Source organism: Carassius gibelio, chromosome B16 (genome assembly GCF_023724105.1).
Source record: "Carassius gibelio isolate Cgi1373 ecotype wild population from Czech Republic chromosome B16, carGib1.2-hapl.c, whole genome shotgun sequence".
Lineage (NCBI taxonomy): Eukaryota > Metazoa > Chordata > Actinopteri > Cypriniformes > Cyprinidae > Carassius > Carassius gibelio.
The window spans coordinates 12,236,816-12,259,724 of NC_068411.1; the positions used below are offsets into that span (position 1 = coordinate 12,236,816).

At 38.0% G+C, this 22,909-nt stretch overlaps 1 protein-coding gene and 1 long non-coding RNA gene across 3 annotated transcripts; one reads left to right on the forward strand and one right to left on the reverse strand.

The window, feature by feature from the left end:
* Positions 1 to 407: 407 nt before the first annotated feature.
* Positions 408 to 6,261, reverse strand: LOC127974503 (uncharacterized). The gene is made up of 6 exons (XR_008157301.1): positions 6,114 to 6,261; positions 2,870 to 6,043; positions 2,580 to 2,668; positions 2,257 to 2,359; positions 2,034 to 2,162; positions 408 to 1,912 (listed from the first exon to the last, which is right to left on the reverse strand). It is a non-coding gene; the product is annotated as an uncharacterized LOC127974503 (long non-coding RNA).
* A 5,962-nt stretch (positions 6,262 to 12,223) lies between these two features.
* ccdc106a (coiled-coil domain containing 106a) lies at positions 12,224 to 22,765 on the forward strand. Of its 2 annotated transcripts, none has more exons than XM_052578204.1 (9): positions 12,224 to 12,385; positions 12,785 to 12,907; positions 13,031 to 13,132; positions 15,767 to 15,952; positions 16,482 to 16,532; positions 18,558 to 18,779; positions 19,120 to 19,329; positions 19,410 to 19,713; positions 21,028 to 22,765. In XM_052578204.1, exons 2-9 carry the CDS (start codon positions 12,853 to 12,855, stop codon positions 21,050 to 21,052), a joined length of 1,155 nt encoding a protein of 384 aa, XP_052434164.1. In that variant the 5' UTR covers positions 12,224 to 12,385; positions 12,785 to 12,852; the 3' UTR covers positions 21,053 to 22,765. The 2 variants fall into 2 exon arrangements, with proteins under 2 accessions (XP_052434164.1, XP_052434165.1); XM_052578205.1 differs by having other exon boundaries at positions 12,271 to 12,389.
* Positions 22,766 to 22,909: the final 144 nt, after the last annotated feature.

Here is a 22,909-nt window from a genome sequence, read left to right on the forward strand (position 1 = left end):
TCTTTTGGACTGTTGAACAAAAACACCCACCCACTGCTATGATAATGCTTGGAGGAGAAAGGATCATTTTTTATATTCATTTGATTGTATTTGTCTAAAAAAAAAAAAAGTCATATAAACCAAGGATGTCTTGGGGGTGAATTAAACATGGGCTAATGAAATTCTTTTTGCACCCTCAGATTCAAAATCTTCAAATAGTTTTATCTAACCATACATGTAAAGATTATTTATTCAGCTGTATAAATCTCAGTTCCAAAAAATGTACCATTATGACTGCATGGTTTTGTGGTCCAGGGTCACATATTGTTTTAAAAAAAAATTAAAAATAAATGTTAAATACACATATGGCAGCACTGTACTATGGGTTAAGAGTATAGCAGACTACTTACAAAAAATGCATGCAAATATCAGTTGTCATTTTTTATTTAAAAAAATATAATGCAATACAATGATTGAGATATGTACAGTACAAAGAAATGTTCAAGTCTTTTGTTTGATACCTTTAAAAGTACACCACTTAAATACTGTAAAGTGCGTGATTACAGAGTGAAAAAAACTAATAGTCATCTTATAATGTATAAGAACCTTCCATTACATTCATATGAATAATTAGATGAACCCAAAAATTTAATTTTTTTTCAGTCCAGTAAATGCTTGTCTTGAAATATTTTTACTAACCTTATAAAAGTTATGTTCCATGACCTGAAGGTGGATTTTTTTAAATAATTATACTAAAAGGCCTTTTACTTAATAATAAAATCATGAACTACCAGTCAAGAGGAACATGGTATAGATTGTATACAGTAGGCTTTCACCCAACTCAGTCTTTCTCACAAGAATCTCATTTATTGTCAGAGGTATTTGTTCATGCTGGAGGTCAGAGGGGTCATGCACTCATTATTTTTGAGAGGGCATGAGTGGGTTGGGGGGGGGGGGGTCGTCATGTGACACACAGTGGCCACAACAGCATATTGGCAAATTATTATTAAGCATTATTTATATTTGTAATTTTTATTAGTAACATTCCCAGACATATTAACTATACCATGAAATATCTCGATTCTCACCTTCATTGATTATTTATTTGATAATATACGAGTGTCAAAGTAGCCTAATAATGTAATATATTAAATAAGTATAAAAACCTGTCTGTTTACTTAAGTAAAAGATATGGGTGTCATGCCATAATATATTTTAATATGACTGCCTTTATAATAAAAACGTTGTAAGTTAGGCTATTAATATTTCATTGTAAAGAAAGAGAGCAAAGAAAATTTTCACTGACAGTCTAGAGTTAAATCAATCTCAAAAACTCCCATTAAAATCATTGAAACTGTTAATACTGTGAAATTAATATCTTATTTAAAGATTCGCACACACATCTGCTCTTTGTTGTTTCTGACGAGAGAATTTGCCAGAAAGAGGTATTCAGGTGACTCATCGGAACACCTTTGATTGGCTAATGCTTTAACAAGCTCAACAGAATCTTGTGTGATTGGTGATAATTATGTGCAGTCCTGTAAAAGCGCGCCAGCCAGCGAATGCAGATCTGAATTTAGCAGCTAATGATATGACTCGCTGAACATTCTCACACAGCAGAAAATATAAATCGCTTATTTTTGCTTTTGGAAGCTGCATTCAAAATCCACTTGGCTTTAAAATCTGAATGGGCATGAATGGGCATGAAAGGGCATGACGCCTCTTCTGGATGTAGAGCTGTGTTCTTGAGTCATACTTCAGGCTAATATCCCATCAATTTTTGAGCGAACACAATAATGGTTCCTGCCATGCCATTTTTTCCTTTCTTTTTTACATTCCCATGTAATGCTATCAAAGGACTTTTTGAAGTATCCGGACTGACATCCACACACGGTGTTATTTTGGGGTGTACATGGTGAAATCACCACCGCATCTGTCAGAGAAGCAGTCAGAGAACAAAGAGTGTACATGTATAAAAATATATACAGTATATAAGTAATTTAAACTCTAAGTTCATTACATAAGTCATGAAAGGAAGAAAAACTATATCATACATGGCTTGGTGCATTTCTCGCATCTGAAGCAGTTTGGGAAATAATTCATTTTGTCTAGGAATGTCCCGTTCTCACATTTCTGACATTGAGATGGCAAGTCTCTAGTGCATTTTCTTACCAACTTATACCCTAAAGAAAAATACATGACAGGTGAAGGGATTAAACCGGATATTTTTTCCTGAAAAATGTAAATGGTATTAGTTAAACATTTCAGACAGTGTACCTGGAGCACATTTGTCACAGCAGAGCCCGTCGCTCCAGTATTCATTTTTAGCACAATCACTTTTGCTGCCGACGCTGCGCTGCCCCATCACAACGCCTACGATCTGAAGTAAAACAGTTCATGACAGTTAAAAGGGTAACTATTTGTGCAGCTGAACTTAAGGCTTGGTATTATGCAACTGGATGATGTCATAACAGGCTATCCCATGAAATGTAGTTTAACCTCAGAACATCTGCCAAATATCTGTTGTGTGATTAAGAACACAACCATGGTGCTCATATTTGTGAAACTTGAAACCTGCTCACTACTTTCTAATGACTTACCAATGATGACAAAATACACAGCAGGAGTTTCCAACTTCGTTGTCCTTGGATGTGAAACATGCTTCTTATCATGGATGCAGTCAACCCTTCTGGAAGAAGAAGATTTAAAAGTATATTTCAGAAGACCAGTTAAGTATATATTGTCTTTGAATTGTGATATACAATATGTATTATCTGGTTAAAGGTTACATTCTGTGTGAGATATAGTTGTACATAACTGTATCTCAATATAATATTGATATATTTGTAGAACTACAAAACAAAATACAAAGAAGAGCACGTGACTTTACCTCCGTCCTCCGGGATCTAATGTTAGAGTTGCTCCTGTTTCCTTCAAACTGAAAGAACGAGTGGAATGGAAGCCCTTACAGGTTCTTATTTAAGTAGACAAATTACTCATCCTCTAACCACAAAACTATGCGGGGTACAATAAATGTCCCAATTACAAAACTTTAAACCGGTCCAGTCAGGTTTAGTCATCACTATGAGGAACTGAACTGGGAAAAACCTTTACTCCAAAAAGAGGAATTCCTGTCTCATGTCTCAGAATAAAGAATATTTAAACCTCTGTTCCACGAACATCTCTAATATAATATATGGCTGATTGTCAATGATCAATAAACTAATTAAAAACAAATTATTAAATAAACCGATTCATAAACATAAATGTATTTATTTTGACCCCAATGATGGTTATGCATTGTAACATGCAATACATTTTCAATTCATATGTTTTTTTTTTTATACACATTTTGGGCCAAAAGGAAATGTACTAAACAAGCATACACCAAATGTGACTTATTCCAGGAAATAAGGGAAGTTAATTTCTCCAGCGACAGTGCACAAGTTCCTGCTCAGAAATTATGATGTTTTGTCAAGGTTATGTTGACACTCTAAGTTATAAGAAAATAGTCATTTGTTTCAAACTAAAGCCAACTATTGAGGCATTGTGGATCATTGATCCCATCATTTTCCAGCAATGGACAAATCACATGTATCTGCATATTTTAAATTAATTTGTGGAATGACCGCAAATACACTTAATCCTTTATTTTATTGATCAATCAATATAGTAACATAGCTACGGTGCCCATAAGGTGACTTGTTCGGTTTACTTAGTTTTGTCGTGGCCACGACATAATAACTCGTGGGAACGTGATAATATGTCGTGGCCACGAGATCATTTTGTCGAGTTAATGACATCCTTATGTCGTGGCCTCGAGATGCTATGTTGAGGGAACAATAGGGGTGTGACGGTTAGTGTATAACCATGTCATTAAAATATTTTTACAAACATTTTTTATCAAAAATTATTTTAATTTTTTAGATAGGATCATAAGATGCGCAATATATCGGGAGACATGGTTTTTACCACTTAATGAAGTTTTGTAAATCATCAGACATGATATTTACCACTTCATTAAATTTTGATTTGTAGAAAACCTTTCTTAAAAACTAATTTCGTTTTGTACAAATTTTATCTTAATTTTAATAAATGTTTCATCAACCAATTGCATGTATTTTAATAAATAAAAGGCAAATATAGCAGACAATGATAACCGTGACATGGAAGCACCAGCGCGCCGCGTTCAATTGCACTGCACTGTGAACTAGAGCGCATCTCATCCTAAATGAAACTCAGCGTAGGCCTATGCCTCATACTCTAGCATTAAATATCTTTGCTGCATCCTTTCTAGAACAGACAATGGCTTTTTTTTGCGGCTCGCATCAGCAAAGCATTGCATCGTCCATAGACCGCAAAACAATCAGCGGATGGCGGGCGGGTGCGTCTTTGAAATTTGCTCAAAAAACGTTGGCGCGGATGATGAGTTTTGTGACAGATCTCCTTAATAAACGGAGGTCTGAAATCTCTGCCCCTTTACCGATCAGAGCACGTGCTGACACGGAGTTAACCCGCTATTTCCAAGAACAACCAATTGACTCTACAGCAGATCAACTAGCATGGTGGCGAGACAATGAAACACGCTGTCCGCTCCGCTTTTGGCCACGACATATTATCACGTTCCCACAAGTTATTAGGTCGTGGCCATGACAAAATGAAGTAAACCGAACAAGTCACCATACGGGCACCGTACATAACTTATTAACTGACATTAATATTTTTTTTCTTTTCATTATTCAACATCAAACTGGATTTTTGCCATAGTGGCTTATTAAGGGACTGAAGATAAAAGTATTATGGCATGAATTGTGCTAAATGTGGTCCATTAAGCATCGATATGAAGGTATTATAAACAATGAATTTCTGTAGAGCTGCATTGAAACAATGTGTATCGAAAAGGTACTATACAAATAAAATGGACATCACATTGAAAAATCAAGATACTGCATGAACAAGATGTTTATTATAAAAAATATTATTTTAATTTTTTTATTAAACAGGGTTTAGTTTGTTAAGGGACTTTTTTTTCTCTCAGAACCACTTTTAAAATCTGCAAAAAAGAGAGAAAGTCATACAGTTTTGGAATGACGTGGGCGAGTAAATGATGACGTCAAGCAAACTAGATGAACTAGAAAAGATTACAAATGGAAAGAAAGTGTGCACGAGTTATCGCATCATCAGTCCACACCCATTGGGCTTGACTCAGTGACTTTTGTTTTAAAAGTAAGTTTAGTAACCATGACCATGCCAAAATACTATAGAATTTATAAACTAGAATTATAATGACAGAATGAATCATCTGGGTTAATTACTAGGTCCAGACATCCTAAAAATAGTCTTTGTATTCTTTGTGAAAGTATCTATTGAATGTTGCATTAAGATCTGACAAAGACTATTTAGACAAATGACATTACCAGAAACGAGTACGTGCATTCAGGATAGTAGCACCTTTGTGTTTCCCAGCTTGATGCTGTCGCTCCTTTTCATAATTTACTATTATGTAAAAGCCATAGCTTGGACAGGGGCTAAAATGTATTTTGCTCTTGTATGAATATCATAAAAATAGATTTTTTTTTACAAGTCAAGTCACATTACAATAAATGTTTTTTTGTCAGAGGTATTTGTCTATGCTGAAGGCACATCTGTGTTCTTTGGCAATAATATATGGTTACATTCACATAATTACTAAGGCTTCCCTGCTTATTATGTTTTAGTCATACAAAAACAGTCCTTTTAAAGGCCACACACCCCCATGAAATGCTATAAAAAGGACTTTTTGAAGTATCCAGACTGATTATTTTGGGGTGTATACGGTGAAATCACCACTGCATAAGTCACAGAACAAGTCAAAGAACAAAGAGTGAACATCTTAACAAAATCAACACAGCAAAATATACATAACTGACATTTTTATTTCATTACAGAAGTCATGAAAGAAAAATGAAACTGTATTATACTTAGTCCATCTTGGGTATATCCCTCCCGTCTTGGTATATCCCTTCTGAACATTTCTCACACTGAGATGCCACGCCACTAGAACATTTTCTCATCAACTTTAACCCTGGAGAAAAATACATGACAGAGATTAAGCAGTCTATTCTTCTGAAAAAACGACCGTGTAGACAGTGTACCTTTGTCACAGCGGAGCCCGTCAATCCAGTATTCCTTTGTAGAACAATCACTTCTGCTGCGTGGGTCTGCCGCAAAGTCTGCCATCTGTGGAAACGTGTAACAGCTCATGACAATTAAAAGGGTAATGGTTCATGACATTTAAAAGGGTAACAGTTCATGACAGTTGAATTTATGGCTCGGTATTGCGCAAGTGGGTGATGTAATCACTGGGTAACCCTCGAAATGTAGTTTAACCTCAGATCTGCCAAATATCTGCTGTGTGATTAAGAACAAAATAATGATGTAAATTAAACATATCTGTAAAATGTGAAATAAGCTCACTAGTTTCCTATGACTCATCACTAATAGTAAAAAAATGTTTCCTAATTTTTGACTGTAGAGGAAGTAACAGTTCATCAGTCTACAAACTCTGTTAGATTAGATAATTTAGAAGTTTCATGTTGATATATATAGTTGAATGTCATCAGCATAACAGTTGAAATGAATCCCTTATTTTCTAATGATATTACCAAAGTGCAACATGTATATTGAAAATAGCAGAGGGTCTAGGACAGATCCTTGTGGATCTGCCATCTTCTTGATTTGCTAATTTCTGAACTATGCTTTTTGATATAACAGCATGATGTCACTATTTATCGCATCATCAGTCTACACTCATTTGGGCTTGAATCAGTACCTTCATCTCAGAAATGTAGTTACTATGAACATGCCAAAATAGTGTATAATTACTAAAGCAGAATTATAAGAGAATGCATCAATTTATGCATTCTTTGTGAAAATATCTACTGAATGTCACAATAAGATCTGACAAATAATATTTAGATATGCATTACAAATGACATCAACAGACATGTAGTGGGTGTCCACTGAGGAAGCAGCCTTTTATTTCCCAACTTGATGCTGTTCCCCCTTTTCATAATTTGCCTTTATGTAAAAGTCTAACCATGGATGGGGCAAAAAATATATATATACAAATCACTATTTTACTGTTGCATAAATAGTATGCAAAAGTATTACAGGTTTGTTTTTTAATAGTTTTGGCACTATTTTCAAAAGCAAGTTGTACATTTCAAAACTCTTAGTATTCTGAACATCAGTACTCACAACTGATCATAATTTTTTCATTTGCAAAGGTACAAAACACTAAAAACACAAAAGTATCCCTTTCATAGCATAAAATGTTTCATATATGTAAACATGTTATTCATGGTAACTGCTTTTTGTAAGACTATTACTAAACTTTCATTTCCTTTTCTTCTCATGTAGTTTAATAGGTGTCTTTCAGATTGATTAGAGAAGCATCTGAAAGAGGAAGACAGAAAGCATCAAAGACAGCATTTACAGTATGTCATGTAAATGGAGAAGAGAGCAGGAAAGTACCATAAGTCAGAGTGAAGGAACGAAACTGTAGACTGAGTCATATGATACGGCGATACCATTTACTTTTACACGACAGCTCATGCCTGTATCATATCTTAATCATAACACCTTTTGATGACACACCGGAGTAGCATTAAACTGAAAAATAGTGAATGTTGTGACATTTGCTCAAGTATGGTAGCCCATACTCAGAATTGGTGCTCTGCATTTAACCCATCCAAGTGCACACACACAGTAGTGACAAGTGAACACACCATGAACACACACCCGGAGCAGTGAAATGAAAATGTTTTAGATGTTTCATCTGTTATATATTATACTAATACACACATTGTTGGGTAAGGGTAAAAAACAACTAATAATTAATAATTTAAACAGTGTAATAGGATTTTTGTAAAAAATTATTCTTGAACTGACCAAAGTATTTTTAAAGGGAGAATGTTTAACATTACATTTAAAATTCATGTTAAATCCACTATTGTTTCATATAGAATTGTTTTGGTCTATACATTATTTAATGCAATTACTTATGGCTTATCTGGAGGAACTGATGAGGCTGATGGCAGACGGATGTTGGAGTGTGCACAGGTGGTAGTCAGAGATATAAAAAACACCTTATATTCTCAACCCTGTAACTGACAAAATAGGATTGGTTTAAATAAGATTTACACAGAAAGTATTATAAAAAAAACATATACCTGCTCATGTGACCCTCATAACAATTGAATGACATGATATTGAACTTTTATGATGATTTTTTCATTTTTATGGGACTTAAGTTAAAAGTAGATAGTTTTTGTAAAAATGTTTTCAATTTAGATGTTTAACAAAACACCATTTTATTGTGTTAAATCATTTACATGTCAAGTGGTAATCAGCAAGAAATGCTTTCATTCTTAATGGTATTCCTTATTCCTTATGTTCCAAAAATATTAACGGGAAAAGGTCAATAATAATGTAATGTGGTTGAAGACGGTAAGACGGTTGAAGGAAGACAGTGCTTTCAATTTAGATTTTCAGTTTTGTTTCACTTTCATATTGTATAATTCACAATTTTTTTTTACGGTTAGTGGTTATCTTAGCTATATAAGTGCTGGTCATATAATTAGAATATCATCAAAAAGTTTTATTTCAGTAATTCCATTCAAAAAGTGAAACTTGTATATTATATTCATTCATTACACAAAGACTAATATATTTCAAATGTTTATTTCTTTTAATTTTGAGCATTATAACTGAAAACTAAGGAAAATCACAAATTCAGTATCTCAGAAAATTTGAATATAACTTAAGACCAATACAAAGAAAGGATTTTTAGAAATATTGGCCAACTAAAATGTCATGATTCTGCCCTCGTGTTCTTGATTTTCCTATAGTCTTGAGTCAGGATCATGACAGGCCCATGTTTTGTGTACAAGGCCTTGTCTTTGGGCCATGTGCTTATGTTGTCTCGTTTCCTTGCCCCGCCCCCCTTGTTATCCTAGCTTTGTCATTATTGCTTTACCTGTGTCACCTGTTATGTCATGATTAGTCTCCCTATTTCTATCCCCTTGTGTTCACTGTCTTGTGCGGTTCATTGTTACACATTGAAGATACGTTGTGAGTCTTGTGATAGTTTCTCTGTAGTAAGTGTTCTTGTGTGTAGAGTCTTTTGTTAACTGTTAGTTCCTAGTCTTGTTAAAAAATTTTGTCAGAATGAACCGCTGCACAAAGAACTCAGCAGACAGGATGTCCTCCGATCATCAGCGACAACCGGAGTCCCATGCTGGTTGTCATCTCACACTGACAAGAGGAAGATCACCCTTCCATTCTCGTCCCAGGGTGAGTGGATCCTGAGAAACTATGCCTGACTATGGGAGAGTTTCTCCCAGGAGGAGCCGCAGGTTTCCCCCTCGAGGACCCCACCTTCTGCCAAGCTGCCAGTGATCCCAGAGGGTTGTATCCTGGCCGTTGCAACACTGGGGGATCAGGCTCATCCCTCCCCGAATCCCGATCCACCTTCCGCACCAATCAGTCTCTGAAAGAAACGAGGGAGACCATTCTCGTGGGAGTCTGCCTCGGAGTCCTCAGTGTCGGAGTCAACTCTGCCAGAGACTGCCCTACCACTACCAGCCACGGCTCTTGCTGAACTTCCCCAGCCAGTCACAGATCCGGTTATTACCTCTGCAACGTGGCCAGGGAGAAAGAGGAGGAAGAAGGGTTCTTCTGGTCTCCTCATGAGTCCCTGATGCCTCTCCAACCCGTTCTTGAGAGTGCCGTTCCTGAGCATTCTGCTTTAAGCGTGGCTCCAGAGGTTGCGGCAGAGGAGGCTGTTCTGAAGACTGCAGTGGAGAAGACCGTTCCTGAGATTACCTCCGTAAAAGAGGTTTCTGTAGCAGAGAGAGCTGTGTCTGAGTCAGCAGCCGTGAGTGCTGAGGAGAGAGCCGCGGCCGATTCGGCTGCTGAAGCAGTGTTGCAGTCTGTTTCGGCTCGTCAAGAGATGCCAGTTGTCATTGCTGCCAAGACCCTGTCAGAGTATTTGTCACATCTAGTCCATATCCTAGAAGTCCCTGCCAGACCTGTCTTGTTCCTAGAGCAGCAGTGAGCGCCGACCCCGAGCCTGCAGCAGTGAGCGCCAACCCCGAGCCAGCAGCAGTGAGATAGGTTCCAGAGCCAGTTTCTGTCCACGCTGATGCGGGCTCCAGAGATGTTGTTAAGTGTCCAGAAGTCACTCCTGTCATGTCCACAGATGTTGTCATGTGTCCAGAAGATGTTGTCGAGTGTCCAGAGACCACTCCCCACCCTACACAACCCAGACCTGCCCGGACCCCTCGTCGTCAGCCTTCATCCCGTCCACCTAAGACTCCTGACCCACCCACCCACCCTGGACCCCCCCCCCCCCATTACCTTTGTTGTCCTGCCTCCTCCCCTTCCTTGTTTTTTATCTGATTTGCCACCCTAACCCTGTCATAGTGTATTCATGTTTACCTTTATTGTTATTTGTCATGCCTTGTTGGTTTGTGTCTCTGTCAGTCATGTCCCGCGTTTGATGTCCCCTTGAGGAGCATCTGGAAGCCGCTCCTTAAGGGAGGGGTTCTGTCATGATTCTTCCCTCGTGTCCTTGATTTTCCTTTAGTCTTGAGACAGGATCATGACAGGCCCGTGTTTTGTGTACAATTACATGGCCTTGTCTTTGGGCCATGTGCTTGTGTTGTCTCGTTTCCTTGCCTCGCCCCCCTTGTTATCCTAGTTTTGTCATTCATTGCTTTACCTGTGTCACCTGTTATGTCATGTGCCCTTGTGTTCACTGTCTTCCCCCTCGTGGGTTTTGTTTTCCCCTTTTTGTCTTCAATAAACCCTGTTTGTTGTGCATCTTGTCTGCGCTTGAGTTCATCCCAACCCTCCACGTGACAAAGTATGAACATGTACAGCACTCAATACTTAATTGGGGCTCCTTTTGCCTGAATTACTGCAGCGTGTCATGGAGTCGATCTGTCTGTGGCACTGCTCAGGTGTTATGAGAGCCCAGGTTGCTCTGATAGTGGCCTTCAGCTCTTCTGCATTCTTGGGTCTGGCATATCACATCTTCCTCTTCACAATACCCCACAGAATTTATGTTGGGTTAAGGTCAGGTGTGTTTGCTGGCCAATTAAGAACAGGGATACCATGGTCCTTAAACCAGGTAAAGGTAGCTTTGGCACTGTGTGCAGGTGCCAAGTCCTTCTGGAAAATTAAATCTGCACCTCTATAAAGTTGGTCAGCAGCAGGAAGCATGAAACGCTATAAATCTTCCTGGTATACAGCTGTGTTGACCTTGGACCTCAGAAAACACCGTGGACCAACACCAGCAGATGACATGGCACCACAAACCATCACTGACTGTGGAAATTTTACACTGGACCTCAAGCAACGTGGATTGTGTGCATCTCCTCTCTTCCTCCAGACTCTGGGACCCTGATATCCAAAGGACATGCAAAATTTACTTTCATCAGAGAACATAACTTTAGACCACTCAGCAGCAGTCCAGTCCTTTTTGAAGCAAGACGCTTCTGATGCTGTCTGTTGTTCAAGAGTGGCTTGACACAAGGAATGCGAAGCTGAAACCCGTGCCTTGCATACGTCTGTGCGTATTGGTTCTTGAAGCACTGACTCCAGCTGCAGTCCACTCTTTGTGAATCTCCCCCACATTTTTGAATGGGTTTTGTTTCACAATCCTCTCCAGGGTGCAGTTATCCCTATTGCTTGCCTTGTACACTTTTTTTTCTACCAGATATTTTCCTTCCCTTCACCTCTCTATTAATGTGCTTGGACACAGATCTCCTGTGAACAGCCAGCCTCTTTTGCAATTACCTTTTGTGTCTTGCCCTCCTAATTTTCTATTTTAATTTTATATGATGTGGTTGGGGTTGAGTTCAGACTGAGTGACATATAGTCTGTTTTTTAGAAAATATTTTGCATATTTTTAGTAAAATTTTTTTTCACAAGAAACACAAATACTTACATTGTTACCAAAAATGGGTACATTTTAAGTAGATACAAGAAAAAAATGCTTGGTGTAAGATATAAATAAAACATAATTTTATGATTATATATATTATATATATATGCAAGTGCAATATTTGTATTAGTCACAATGGGCATACCAAAGTATTGTGAAAAGTTCACAATTCATTTTGTTGAACGCTACTTTAAAATTGCATGAACTGCAAATATTAATACTGTTCATTGACTCTCAAGGCTTTTATTTTGAAGGTGGCATAATAGTGTCTATCTTCACGTTGTTTTTAGCTCTGCTACTGAGGGTGATTTAATTGTTATTGTTAGCAGGCTGATTCTTCAGCAAACACAGCGAAAGTGCATTGAGACACGCATCAAATACGTGACAGAAAAGCACCTTCACACGCGAACAACGGTTTGTACGTTACGTGTTTAGTGTCATCACGTGATAGAAATACAGCGTGTATTTGGGATGGCTCTGTATGAAACGGTTTAAATGTGTTTAATTACACTGAGATGACTGGCTAACTGTTAGCTATTCGGCTCAGTGCAGTTAAACAAACGGTGTATAATCCCTTCACCACTACACTAACCGTGAATAAGATCAGTATTTTTTGATATCAAGAAGAGTGCAGCTCATGTTATAACCTGTCTAGTTGTTTTGGTTGTGGGTGGCTGGGTGTCTGGGTGATTGAAAGATAGTGACAGTTTACCTGTTTAACTTTGTAACGTTACTCGTAAAACTGGTAAAATGCTAGTCATCTGGCATGTTTTATGTACCTTTTGTGATATGTTGCCGCATGCGTGTCTGCAGAGAAATAAAGCAGATGTTGTGAGTATTTTGGGGTGACAGTCGCTCTCTGTGTCTGAACCGGTGGAAATATGAATGATGCGGATGCAGCCTCAAGAAAGCGCGCGAGCTCCCGAGAGCTCCAGAGTAAGTGTGCACGCGCTATAATAACACAGTCATAAATGCACTTTGGAGCTGATGACGTAACACCTGTGAATTTCCCTGAAAAAATAATGTCCATCCTACGTGTCTTTAATCATCTTTCTTCAGCTCCCAAGAACGAGGATGCCTATGAAATCCCCATTCCCTTTGAAGACAACAACTTTGATCAGCAGGGAGGCTTCTACAACCAGAATGACCACAACTTTGACGGTCAGTTCAGATTATCATAATTATTACTTTGTATAGTTCGAGTGTCTTAGCGAATGTTAAAGGTTTAGTTTACCCACAAATGAAAATTCTGTCATTTACTCTCATTCAAACATCAACAACTTTTCGTTTCACACAAAGAAGGATGCCTCAATAACCAACGTTACATTATTAGGCTTAGCTTCCACACTAACTAAAATTCAATACAGCTTTATAATCATAGCAAGAAAATACAGGTGCATCTCAGTAAATTAGAATGTCGTGTTCATTTATTTCAGTAATTCATCTCAAATTGTGAAACTTGTGTATTAAATTCAGTGCACACAGACTGAATTAGTTAAAGTCTTTGGTTTTGTTAATTGTGATGATTTTTGCTGAAAAACCATTTCACCTACTATCACTATCTCAACAAATTAGCATACTCCATAAGACCAATAAAAAACATTTTTAGTGAATTGTTGGCCTTCTGGAAAGTATGTTTATTAACTGTATATGTACTCAATACTTGGTAGGGGCTCTTTTTGCTTTAATTACTGCCTCAATTCATCGTGGCATGGAGGTGATCAGTTTGTGGCACTGCTGAGGTGGTATGGAAGCCCAGATTTCTTTGACAGTGGCCTTCAGCTCATCTGCATTGTTTGGTCTCTTGTTTCTCATTTTGCTCTTGATAATAGCCCATATATTCTCTCTGGGGTTGAGGTCTGTTGAGTTTGCTGGTCAGTCAAGCACTCCAACACCATGGTTCTTTAACCAACTTTTGGCAGTGTGGGCAGGTGCCAAATCCTGCATAAAATCAGCATCTTCAAAAAGCTGGTCAGCAGAAGGAAGCATGAAGTGCTCCAAGATTTCTTGGTAAATGGGTGCAGTGACTATGGTTTTCAAAAAACACAATGGACCAACACCAGCAGATGACATTGCACCCCAAATCAAAACGGACTGTGGAAACTTAACACTGGACTTCAAGCAACTTATAACTATGAGCTTCTCATCCTTCCTCCAGAAACTAGGACCTTGGTTTCCAAATTAAATACAAATCTTGCTCTCATCTGAAAAGAGGACTTTGGACCACTGGGCAACAGTCCATTACTTCTCCTTAGCCCAGGAAAGATGCCTCTGACATTGTATGTGGTTCAGGAGTGGCTTAACAAGAGGAATACGACAACTGTAGCCAAATACCTTGACATGTCTGTATGCCTTTACCCTAGCCACAGTCCATTCCTTGTGAAGTTCACTCAAACTCATGAATCAATTTAGCTTGACAATCCTCATAAGGCTGCGGTTCTTTCGGTTGGTCGTGCATCTTTTTTTTCCACTCAACTTTCTGTTAACATGCTTGGATACAGCACTCTGTGAACAGCCAGCTTCTTTGGTAATGAAAGTTTGTGGCTCTTTGTGAAGTGTGTTAATGATTGTCTTCTGGACAACTGTCAGATCAGCAGTCTTCCCCATGATTGTTAAGCCTAGTGAACTAATTTGAGAGACAATTTTGAAGGCTCAGGAAACCTTTGCAGGTGTTTTGATATAATTAGCTGATTGACATATAATCATACTCTAATTTGTTGAGATGAATTGGTGGGTTTTGGTTAAATGTGGGCTAAAATCATCACAATTTAAAGAACCAAAAACTTGAACTACTTCAATATGTGTACTTTGAATTTATTTAATACACAAGCTTCACAATTTGATTTGAATTACTGAAATTAACTTTTCCACGACATTCTAATTTATTGAGAAGCACCTGTAGATTATTAGCTATGATGTTTCTGAAATAAAATATTTATGACCGGAAAAACAGTTAATTAAAAATATACACATATAATATTAAAGCATATACATAAACCTAAATAGGAAATAAATGGTTATGGAATAAGCGTGTGTGCTATTCTGTGTCCTAAAAACTAAAATTGGTGTCTCATATTTTACAGTCAATGCAATTTATGAAAGGCCATTAAATCTGTGTGTTCAAATTAAAGTAAAATGTAACTCCCTTGTTATCCTTTAACATTTCCATAGGTAACTTTAATTTAACTACAATTTTTTTTTTATTCAGTAACTGTAACCATAATTTAGTTACATGTAACTAGTTACTCCCCATCACTGCTTATAGTACCATCATTCATTATGTTACGTAGTTCTAAATAGGGAGTGACTGCCGTATATGTACTTTTATTATTAATTAGGGTAATTTATGTTGGGCATCGGATACGCTAAGGTTTACATTTTCTGTTTTATAGTTATATTAGTTGGGTTGGGGTTAAGTTATCAGGGTTGTTTCTCCTTTTTGATTATTTCTTTGTTTTCGCTTCTCTCAGTTTCCTACTTTTTCCCCATAGTTTCTTAAATAAATTTCTTTAAGGACTGCTAATCTTTACTTCTCAAAATAAATAGACTTCGCCTTGAACATCATTGTCTGTTGTCGGATCTCCTTATTTCATGGTTTGCCCCATTGCCAGCTGTGCCTCACTTAAATGTTTCGAAACATCCCCCAAAAATATCAAGCACGTAATCTTTATTTTTGAAGTTGTATGTGTTTGAAAGGACACTATAGCAAGTAAATAAAGACAGGATACATTATAATTTTTGGTTGAACTATGTATAGGTCACCATGTGGTGATATTCGCTTGTGTTGTGATTCAGGAAGTGATCCGCCAGCACAGAGCAGCTCGTACCTGTTAATCAATAACCTGCGCACACAACTACAGATCTCACTGGAGAAGAATTCATGGCTGCAGAAACGCATTGAGGACCTGGAGGAGGAGAGGGACTTCTTGCGCTGCCAGCTCGATCGGTTCATCTTCTCAACCAAGAGTCAGGAAAGCAATGGTGAGACGAGGAAAGAACCAGAGGGAGAGAATAGATAGAGAGTGAGCGAACACAGTACTGATAGAGGATACTTTGTGCCACAAGAAAAAGTTAATGCAGTCAAAGGTCATTTGAGAAACAGTGGAATGTTTGGGAGAACTGTCATGTTGCACTTTAGTTTGTGCCTTTTTCCATAAACACTCTTCAGTTTACATAGTTCCATTTGTCATGCATACATGCTTTGTGAAAGACATGGAGTTGGATTTAAAAAGTTAAATCAGTTCTGAATATATCTTATGTGTGCAAATTCAGTAAACAATCTACAGTCCAGCTACATTATGTATGCATATTAAGTATATTATGGGCTTTGCTTTTACTATCCACAGAAAGAAAGGGTAATAAACAGTTTTATATTAAAAATATGTTTTTGTACATTCTCTTATGATCATGGCTGCAGTAAATCATCATATGATGCAGAAGTCAGGGTGGGTATTAATACAGATTTCCCAAAGACTGACAGGAAAACTGAATTTCTGTTTTTTTCCTGCAGGTAATGATTCCAGGAGTTTTTCTTGGAGAAGGACACGAGAAAATGATCGCGGTAAAAACCTTTTTTACTTTCGAAATTAGACTCATTGAAAATTATGTATACTATTATACTTTTTATTTATATTTTGAATGAACTTTTATTTTATATTTCCAGCTTTCATTTTGGTAAAATTTTTATTAGTTTTTTTTTTATGTTTATTTTTTTTATTGTACTGTTTCAGTTTTAGTTCATATTAGCTGATTTATTTCCAGTTAGTATTTTTAGTATTTTAAAGAGGTCACAGGCCCCCCCGCCAGTGCTCTGTGCCATTCTTCACTGAAGTTCACGACAAACTGACCAAGTAGTGGCGTGCCCCCTACTTGGCCTGCTTATGCACTACCTCTCACGCAGCTCTCACTTCAGTTGATGTCTCTCAGGAGTAGGACTATGAGCAAATGCCGCCCCTAGACAAGGCCGTGGCTGCTCACCTGTGTCATGCTTACCTGAACCTCTCCCTCATGAGATGGAAGTTAACGTTGAAACAGATCCTCGCGCAGATTTGCCCACGGGGACTGGTTCTTTTCACACAATCTGAAAGATGCTTACTTTCACATCCAGATAGCCCCCCCATCACATATAATTCTTGAGATTTGCGTTCGAGGGAGTGGCTTACCAATATACAGTCCTTCCCTTCAGGCTGTCTCTAGCTCCTTGCACTTTTAAAATGTGCATGAACGCGGCGCTTTCCCCTCTGAGACAGATGGGAATCCGGGTTATGAATTATCTCTACGACTGGCCCAGTCGCAAACCGAGCAAGACCATCACAGATCCGGTCTCCTCAGCCACTTGTAGTGTTCAGGCTTCAGGGTCAATTTTGCCAAGAGCTCACTCCTCCCCAGCCAATGTATCACATTCCTGGGTGTAATCTTCAAGTGCGCCCTGGTAATTCAGCAGCTCGCAGCTTCCGTCAGGTATAAAGCCTGTTTCCCTCTGAAGTTTTTCCAGAGGATGCTAGGGCTGATGGCTTCCACCACCCTAGTTTTGCAGCTTGGCCTTCTATGTATGCGGCCTCTGCAATACTGGCTGAAACTCCGGGCCCCACATCACGCTTGGTGGCAAGGCTGCTTCGCATCAGGGTCAATCAGGCCTTATAATAAAATATCTTTGTTTGGCAGCCCTGAAATCTTAGACAAACCCGGTTTGGGTTAGTCGTGGAGTACCCCTGCAGGCGGTTTCCGGAAGGATGCTATACTCATTCTGTATCTGAGGGAACCGAGGTTATGTTCGTAACAGAGTTTTCTGTTACGAATGTTTTTTCATGTCATATTATTTAGATTTGAATATAATTGAATATAAATGTTCACTGACAAGCTCTATATGAAATATGGTCATGGTTTTGAGCAGCTTTTCAGTGAACAACGGCTCTGTGTAGTAAATGCTGCTCCTTGTCAAAGCGCGCAGGTGATGGAGATTTACCACTGATCACAAAACCGGCTTTACTGACAAGTTGCGCATAAAATATTGCATGCGATTTATCGTGCAGACCTAGCTAGCAGTTAGCTGAGGGTAATGAATCTCATTTTTCATATTCAAGTTAGACAAGTCTTTAATCCTTAGCTGGTTTTCCATCACCATGTTTTTTTGCACATTTTGAAGTATCGCATTAGAATCAAGTGATGGAAACGCTGATTTTTTAAAAATAAAAATGCCTTAATTAGCAAATTATTTTATGCTCACCTGAGGTGTTTTTTTTACTTGTGCAAAAAAGGGTTAATGGGAGATAGAAATGCATTTTGTGAATAAATTCCTCCAAGCACATAAAAAAACATCATGTGACGAAGCGCTATGGGACGGTAAATCCAGACTAACCAGCGGGCCAATCTTGTTCCACAGCATCTGAAATGTTATATGGTCATTCGGAAATGCCCGAGCAAAGTCTATGAAAGTATTTCTGTATAATTGCCTCCCAGAACTGTTAAACAACTGCATTCCTTACAGCAGCATCCACCTCCGAAAGCAATGACAGCATTCGTTGTGTTTCGTCTAAGCCTATTATGCAACTGGCCACAGAATTAACTTTAATCATTAACGTTGCAGATCAACAAGTGGAGAACCAGCGTTCGTCCAACCGTCAATCATTCCAGCAGAGGCCAACCCAACAGACCTCAACCAATCCCAAGGCCCTGAGCTCTGTTCCTGGTCCAGTCAGTGCTCAGATAAATTCCTTGTATGGATCTCCCCACCCTCAGCCTCTTCTGCAGGGCCACGGTGGCGGCAGCACCAGCAGCAGCAAGAACAGGTCCCTCAATGAACTGCAAGGTGGGTCTAAAATGTTTTTTAACCTGTATTTGCACTATATTGCCATTTTGGTTTAAATGTTTACTGTATGTCTGCATTAAGCATTTTTACAGCTTAGTTAAGAAGCTAACTTAAAAAAACCTGAAGGCACTATATATTTACCATATTTCCATGTATGTTTTCATGAGCTTAATATTTTTCTAAAATATGATTAAAATGTTTTTTGTTATGTTATCCTTAATGTTTTTTAGAAGCAGTGATATATTTTTGCATGATTCTTTGATGAATCAAATTCAAAAGAACAGCATTTCATATAGAAATCTTTTGTTTTATTTTTTTCCTTTTTTTTATGCTTCCACAGAATCCCTCACTCTTCTGGGAGACGAAGAAGAGGATGACTACCTCGAGGATAGCTACCTAGAGGAAGAGGAAATGATGTCTCGAGAAGATGTGATCACAGAGAACATGTCGCTTGGGAACATTGGCACAGCTGGAAGACCCACCGGCAGTCATCCAGCTCTGAAGAGAAGAAGGGTTTTCAGAATCGCCAGAGGGAGAGAAAGACAGAGAGGTGAGCAAGACGAACAAGTGCCTTTCTTCTGTTTCTGATCTCTTCAGTTCATCTTTCTCTCCTTATTGCTGTTGTGCTAGTGAAAGACGCAGCGGGTGTGCTGTTCCGCTACAAAAAGATCCTGGTAACATACCAGAGGTTTAAGAACATGTCCAAGGCCTTCCAGATCCACGGTGTAGATCGTAATACGGTGGCCTCTACCACACCCATCGCTGAGCTTCTGCTGGTGGCTCCAGAGAAGGTGGCTGAGGTGGGCGAGTTTGACCCGTCTAAGGAAAAGCTTCTAGACTACGCCCGGCGGTGTTATATCGCCCTCGACCCACAGACACTCAGCAAAGTGCAAGCCCTGAAGAAGAACAACCTCCTCCTTCCCATCTCCTACAGGTATTAATACATACATACATATATATACATACATACAGATGCTTAGCAATTATAGTGTTCCTGTTCAATTTCTTTTCTCTTTGTCACTCTTCCAGGACATAGTCATTTTACACAATTTATAAACCAGTTAGTTATAATGAATTGTTTATATGTACTGTTTTTTATTTATATGTTTATGGACTATATTGGAAATATAGTTTAAAGGAGTCATATTATGTTTTTTTTTAAGGATCACTTTTTTGTGTTTTTGGTGTAACAGAATATGTTGACTTAGGCCCCGTCCACACGGAGACGCGTTTCTGTGAATATGCACAAATTTTTTATCGGCTAGACGTTTTGTCCACACGGATCCGGCGTTTTCGTAAGGTGAAACCGCTATTTTTTGAAACCGGGTGCCAGAGTGGATAAATTTGAAAACGCCGTCTTTGCGTTTTCGTCTGGACGGCTAATCCGTATATTTTCTGAAACGATGACGTCATCAGCCCACGTCATCCCCCCTAGTCAGACCCTAGTCAGACACCTCTACGTCACGTAACAGCAACAAAAACATGAACAAAAACTTAACGATTGTCTTTTTATTAACTAACATTAACACTGATTAATAAATGTATTGTTCCATGTTCGTTTGTGTACCACGCGCAAGGTTTATGAGCATAGTCCAAATCTTCTTCTCTGTTTTTAGTGTATCTCTGTGGCAGAATTACAGCGCCACATACTGATCTGGCATGTATACTACATCATTTTGCGGTTTCGTGTGGACGCGGATATTTCTTGAGACGAGGAAAAAAAAGATCGGATTGGGGTAAGCTCCGTCTCCGTGTGGACGGGGCCTTATTCTCTTTGGATTTGAGACTTTGCAACTTTACTTTTCTTCTTTATGCACCAAAAGCTTGTAACACTCCATAGAGAAAGGAAACATTGAAATCGCATTGTATGACCCCTTTAATCAATATATTCTTAATAAATAAGCTCTCTAATAATAAATACTATATTTTAAGGATGCACAGATATTAAAATGTGTGCCAATAGCGATAAAAAACAGGTGGTTTTAAAATGTACAAATCAGCTTTAAATGTACAATTCAAAATCATAAATATCCATTATGAACTGAGATATAGCTTCATGAAAGAGCTTTATTTTTATCAGTGTGTTTTAAATGACTTGTGTAGATCATAATAGCATTCTTACATAATCTGTTGCATTTGATTCAGTGTGGCAATTTATATAAAACACATTCTTACACAAGGCACAAAATCTTGTATCGACAAACACTTAAGAAACTGACCGTCAGTTTGTTTTTTTATGCTTCTCCAGGTTGAAAGGAACGGATAATCGATAATAGGAAGATTTAGCAGGGTGATTCTTATCCTGCTACTATACAGTGGAACCCTTCACTGTATTTTAATGTACCATAGGACACACATCTCCCATCTCAACATTCACATTGTTCTGTTCAGATATGTTGTACTCGGATCCAAGTGTATTATCACTCACTCATGAAACTGGACGCTCAAAGCTGCGGGTGGGTTGCACACTTTTGCTTTCAGGTTTGGTATTTTAAAACAGAAGTTAGTTCTCAAACCCATTTTACACCATTCTTTCATAACAGACTTTTTAGTATCCCCCAATTGTTGCTATGGTTAAAGCTCAAGAATTTCCCCTTTAGTTATGATATTCTCTGCTGGGTCATTAGATCCTCTCCGTTGTCCCAAGTGTGTGTCCTGGTTCTCCGTATCTCATAGCACTTACTTGACAGAGTGAAAGACTTTTGAAATGTAGGTTCTTCTAAAAAGTGGTGCATGCATAGACCCATGCACTCCTCCTATTTTAACACTGTGCTACTCTTCGCAAGCGGCACCTTTACGTTCCCATTTGAACCTCTTTGGATGTGATTTGTGGAGTGTTCGTGCATGTGTCTCCCTTAATAATGGCCTGTCTCCTATTAGATGACACTGACTGTTCAGCATGTGCAAAGTTTATATAGTGATATAATACATGTTAAAACAGTTGGTAATAGTACTAGTCTAGTACAGCATAGTGCAGATGTTAATGTTGTGTGAGGGAGTGAGTGCAGAGATGTTCCTGTTCTACCTGGTGCTGAAGTACTCATGAGTGTGTGTGTGTGTGTGTGTCTCTGTTTTTGTTTGTCAAATTCACTTTGTGTGTGTGGGTGCATGTTGGGTGTTTGTTAATGTGCAGCGAGATTAGACTGTTCATGGCTCCTTTAAGCACATTTTGAATCCTCCAAGTGGTTAATAAAAAAACAGCAGGTTTCTCTTTACATCGCAATCTTCTTCCTCACCATCAGATCAAGTTTGTGGGAACACTACGAAAAGTTTCAGTTTGTTAACAGTTAATACATTAGATGTCATAAACTAAAATGAACAGCATTACTATTGTTCAGTTTTGATTTACTCCCATTTATACCCTAGTGAAAAATAAATGTACTTAAATGTATCTAAAATACATTTATTTAATGCTAAGTATACTAAATATACTTGTACTTATTTTATAAACTAAATAAAAAATATCCTGCAATTGTACTTACGGTGACTTAAAAAATGTTTTTATGTTAGTAAGTCTCGAACAATATGTCAGTAAATATGTTAATAGATTTGAACTGTACTAAGAATATCACCTTTTACTAGGGTAATGCATTATTTATAAAACTTGATATTCTAATTTTTTTTTAGTTTATGTAGAAATGAACACTAATCTAAAATAATTGCTACCTAATACATTAACTAATGTTAACAAATTGAACCTAATTGTGAAGTGTCACTGTATTTGCATTATCTTGCACTTTTTAATGTCATTTTCCTGTCTGCTACCATTGATTTAAGGGTCTGGGCTTAAGTATATATCAGTTTCACCTCAGGAACCAATCATTCGCGAATATTTCAAGTACAGTTTAGTTGATCATAAAATCATTTTCCGCTGTTGTGTTTGAGAAGCTGTTTATATAGTCTGGTCTTTTCTGTTATACTTTCATGAAATGTTCATTGATTCTTTGTATTGTGAATCACACTAAACCATTTGATTTCCTACTGAAGCCTGCGCCACTTTACTCTTTCATTCTGATTCTTCTTTCTTAAGGTCTTGCTACCTAATAGCCTTCCCATAATTCTTCAAAGTGCACTTGATAAGACTAAAAACCCCATCTGCTAAATCATGAAATCATGTTCTTTCAGGAAAC

Excerpts from the sequence above, each read along its gene's own strand:
- ccdc106a (XM_052578204.1), top strand. The coding sequence starts at position 12,853 with ATGAATGATGCGGATGCAGCCTCAAGAAAGCGCGCGAGCTCCCGAGAG. Across the intron at positions 12,908-13,030 it reads GAGCTCCCGAGAGCTCCAGA|CTCCCAAGAACGAGGATGCC; the intron begins GTAAGTGTGCAC and ends ATCTTTCTTCAG. Across the intron at positions 18,780-19,119 it reads GTCCCTCAATGAACTGCAAG|AATCCCTCACTCTTCTGGGA; the intron begins GTGGGTCTAAAA and ends ATGCTTCCACAG.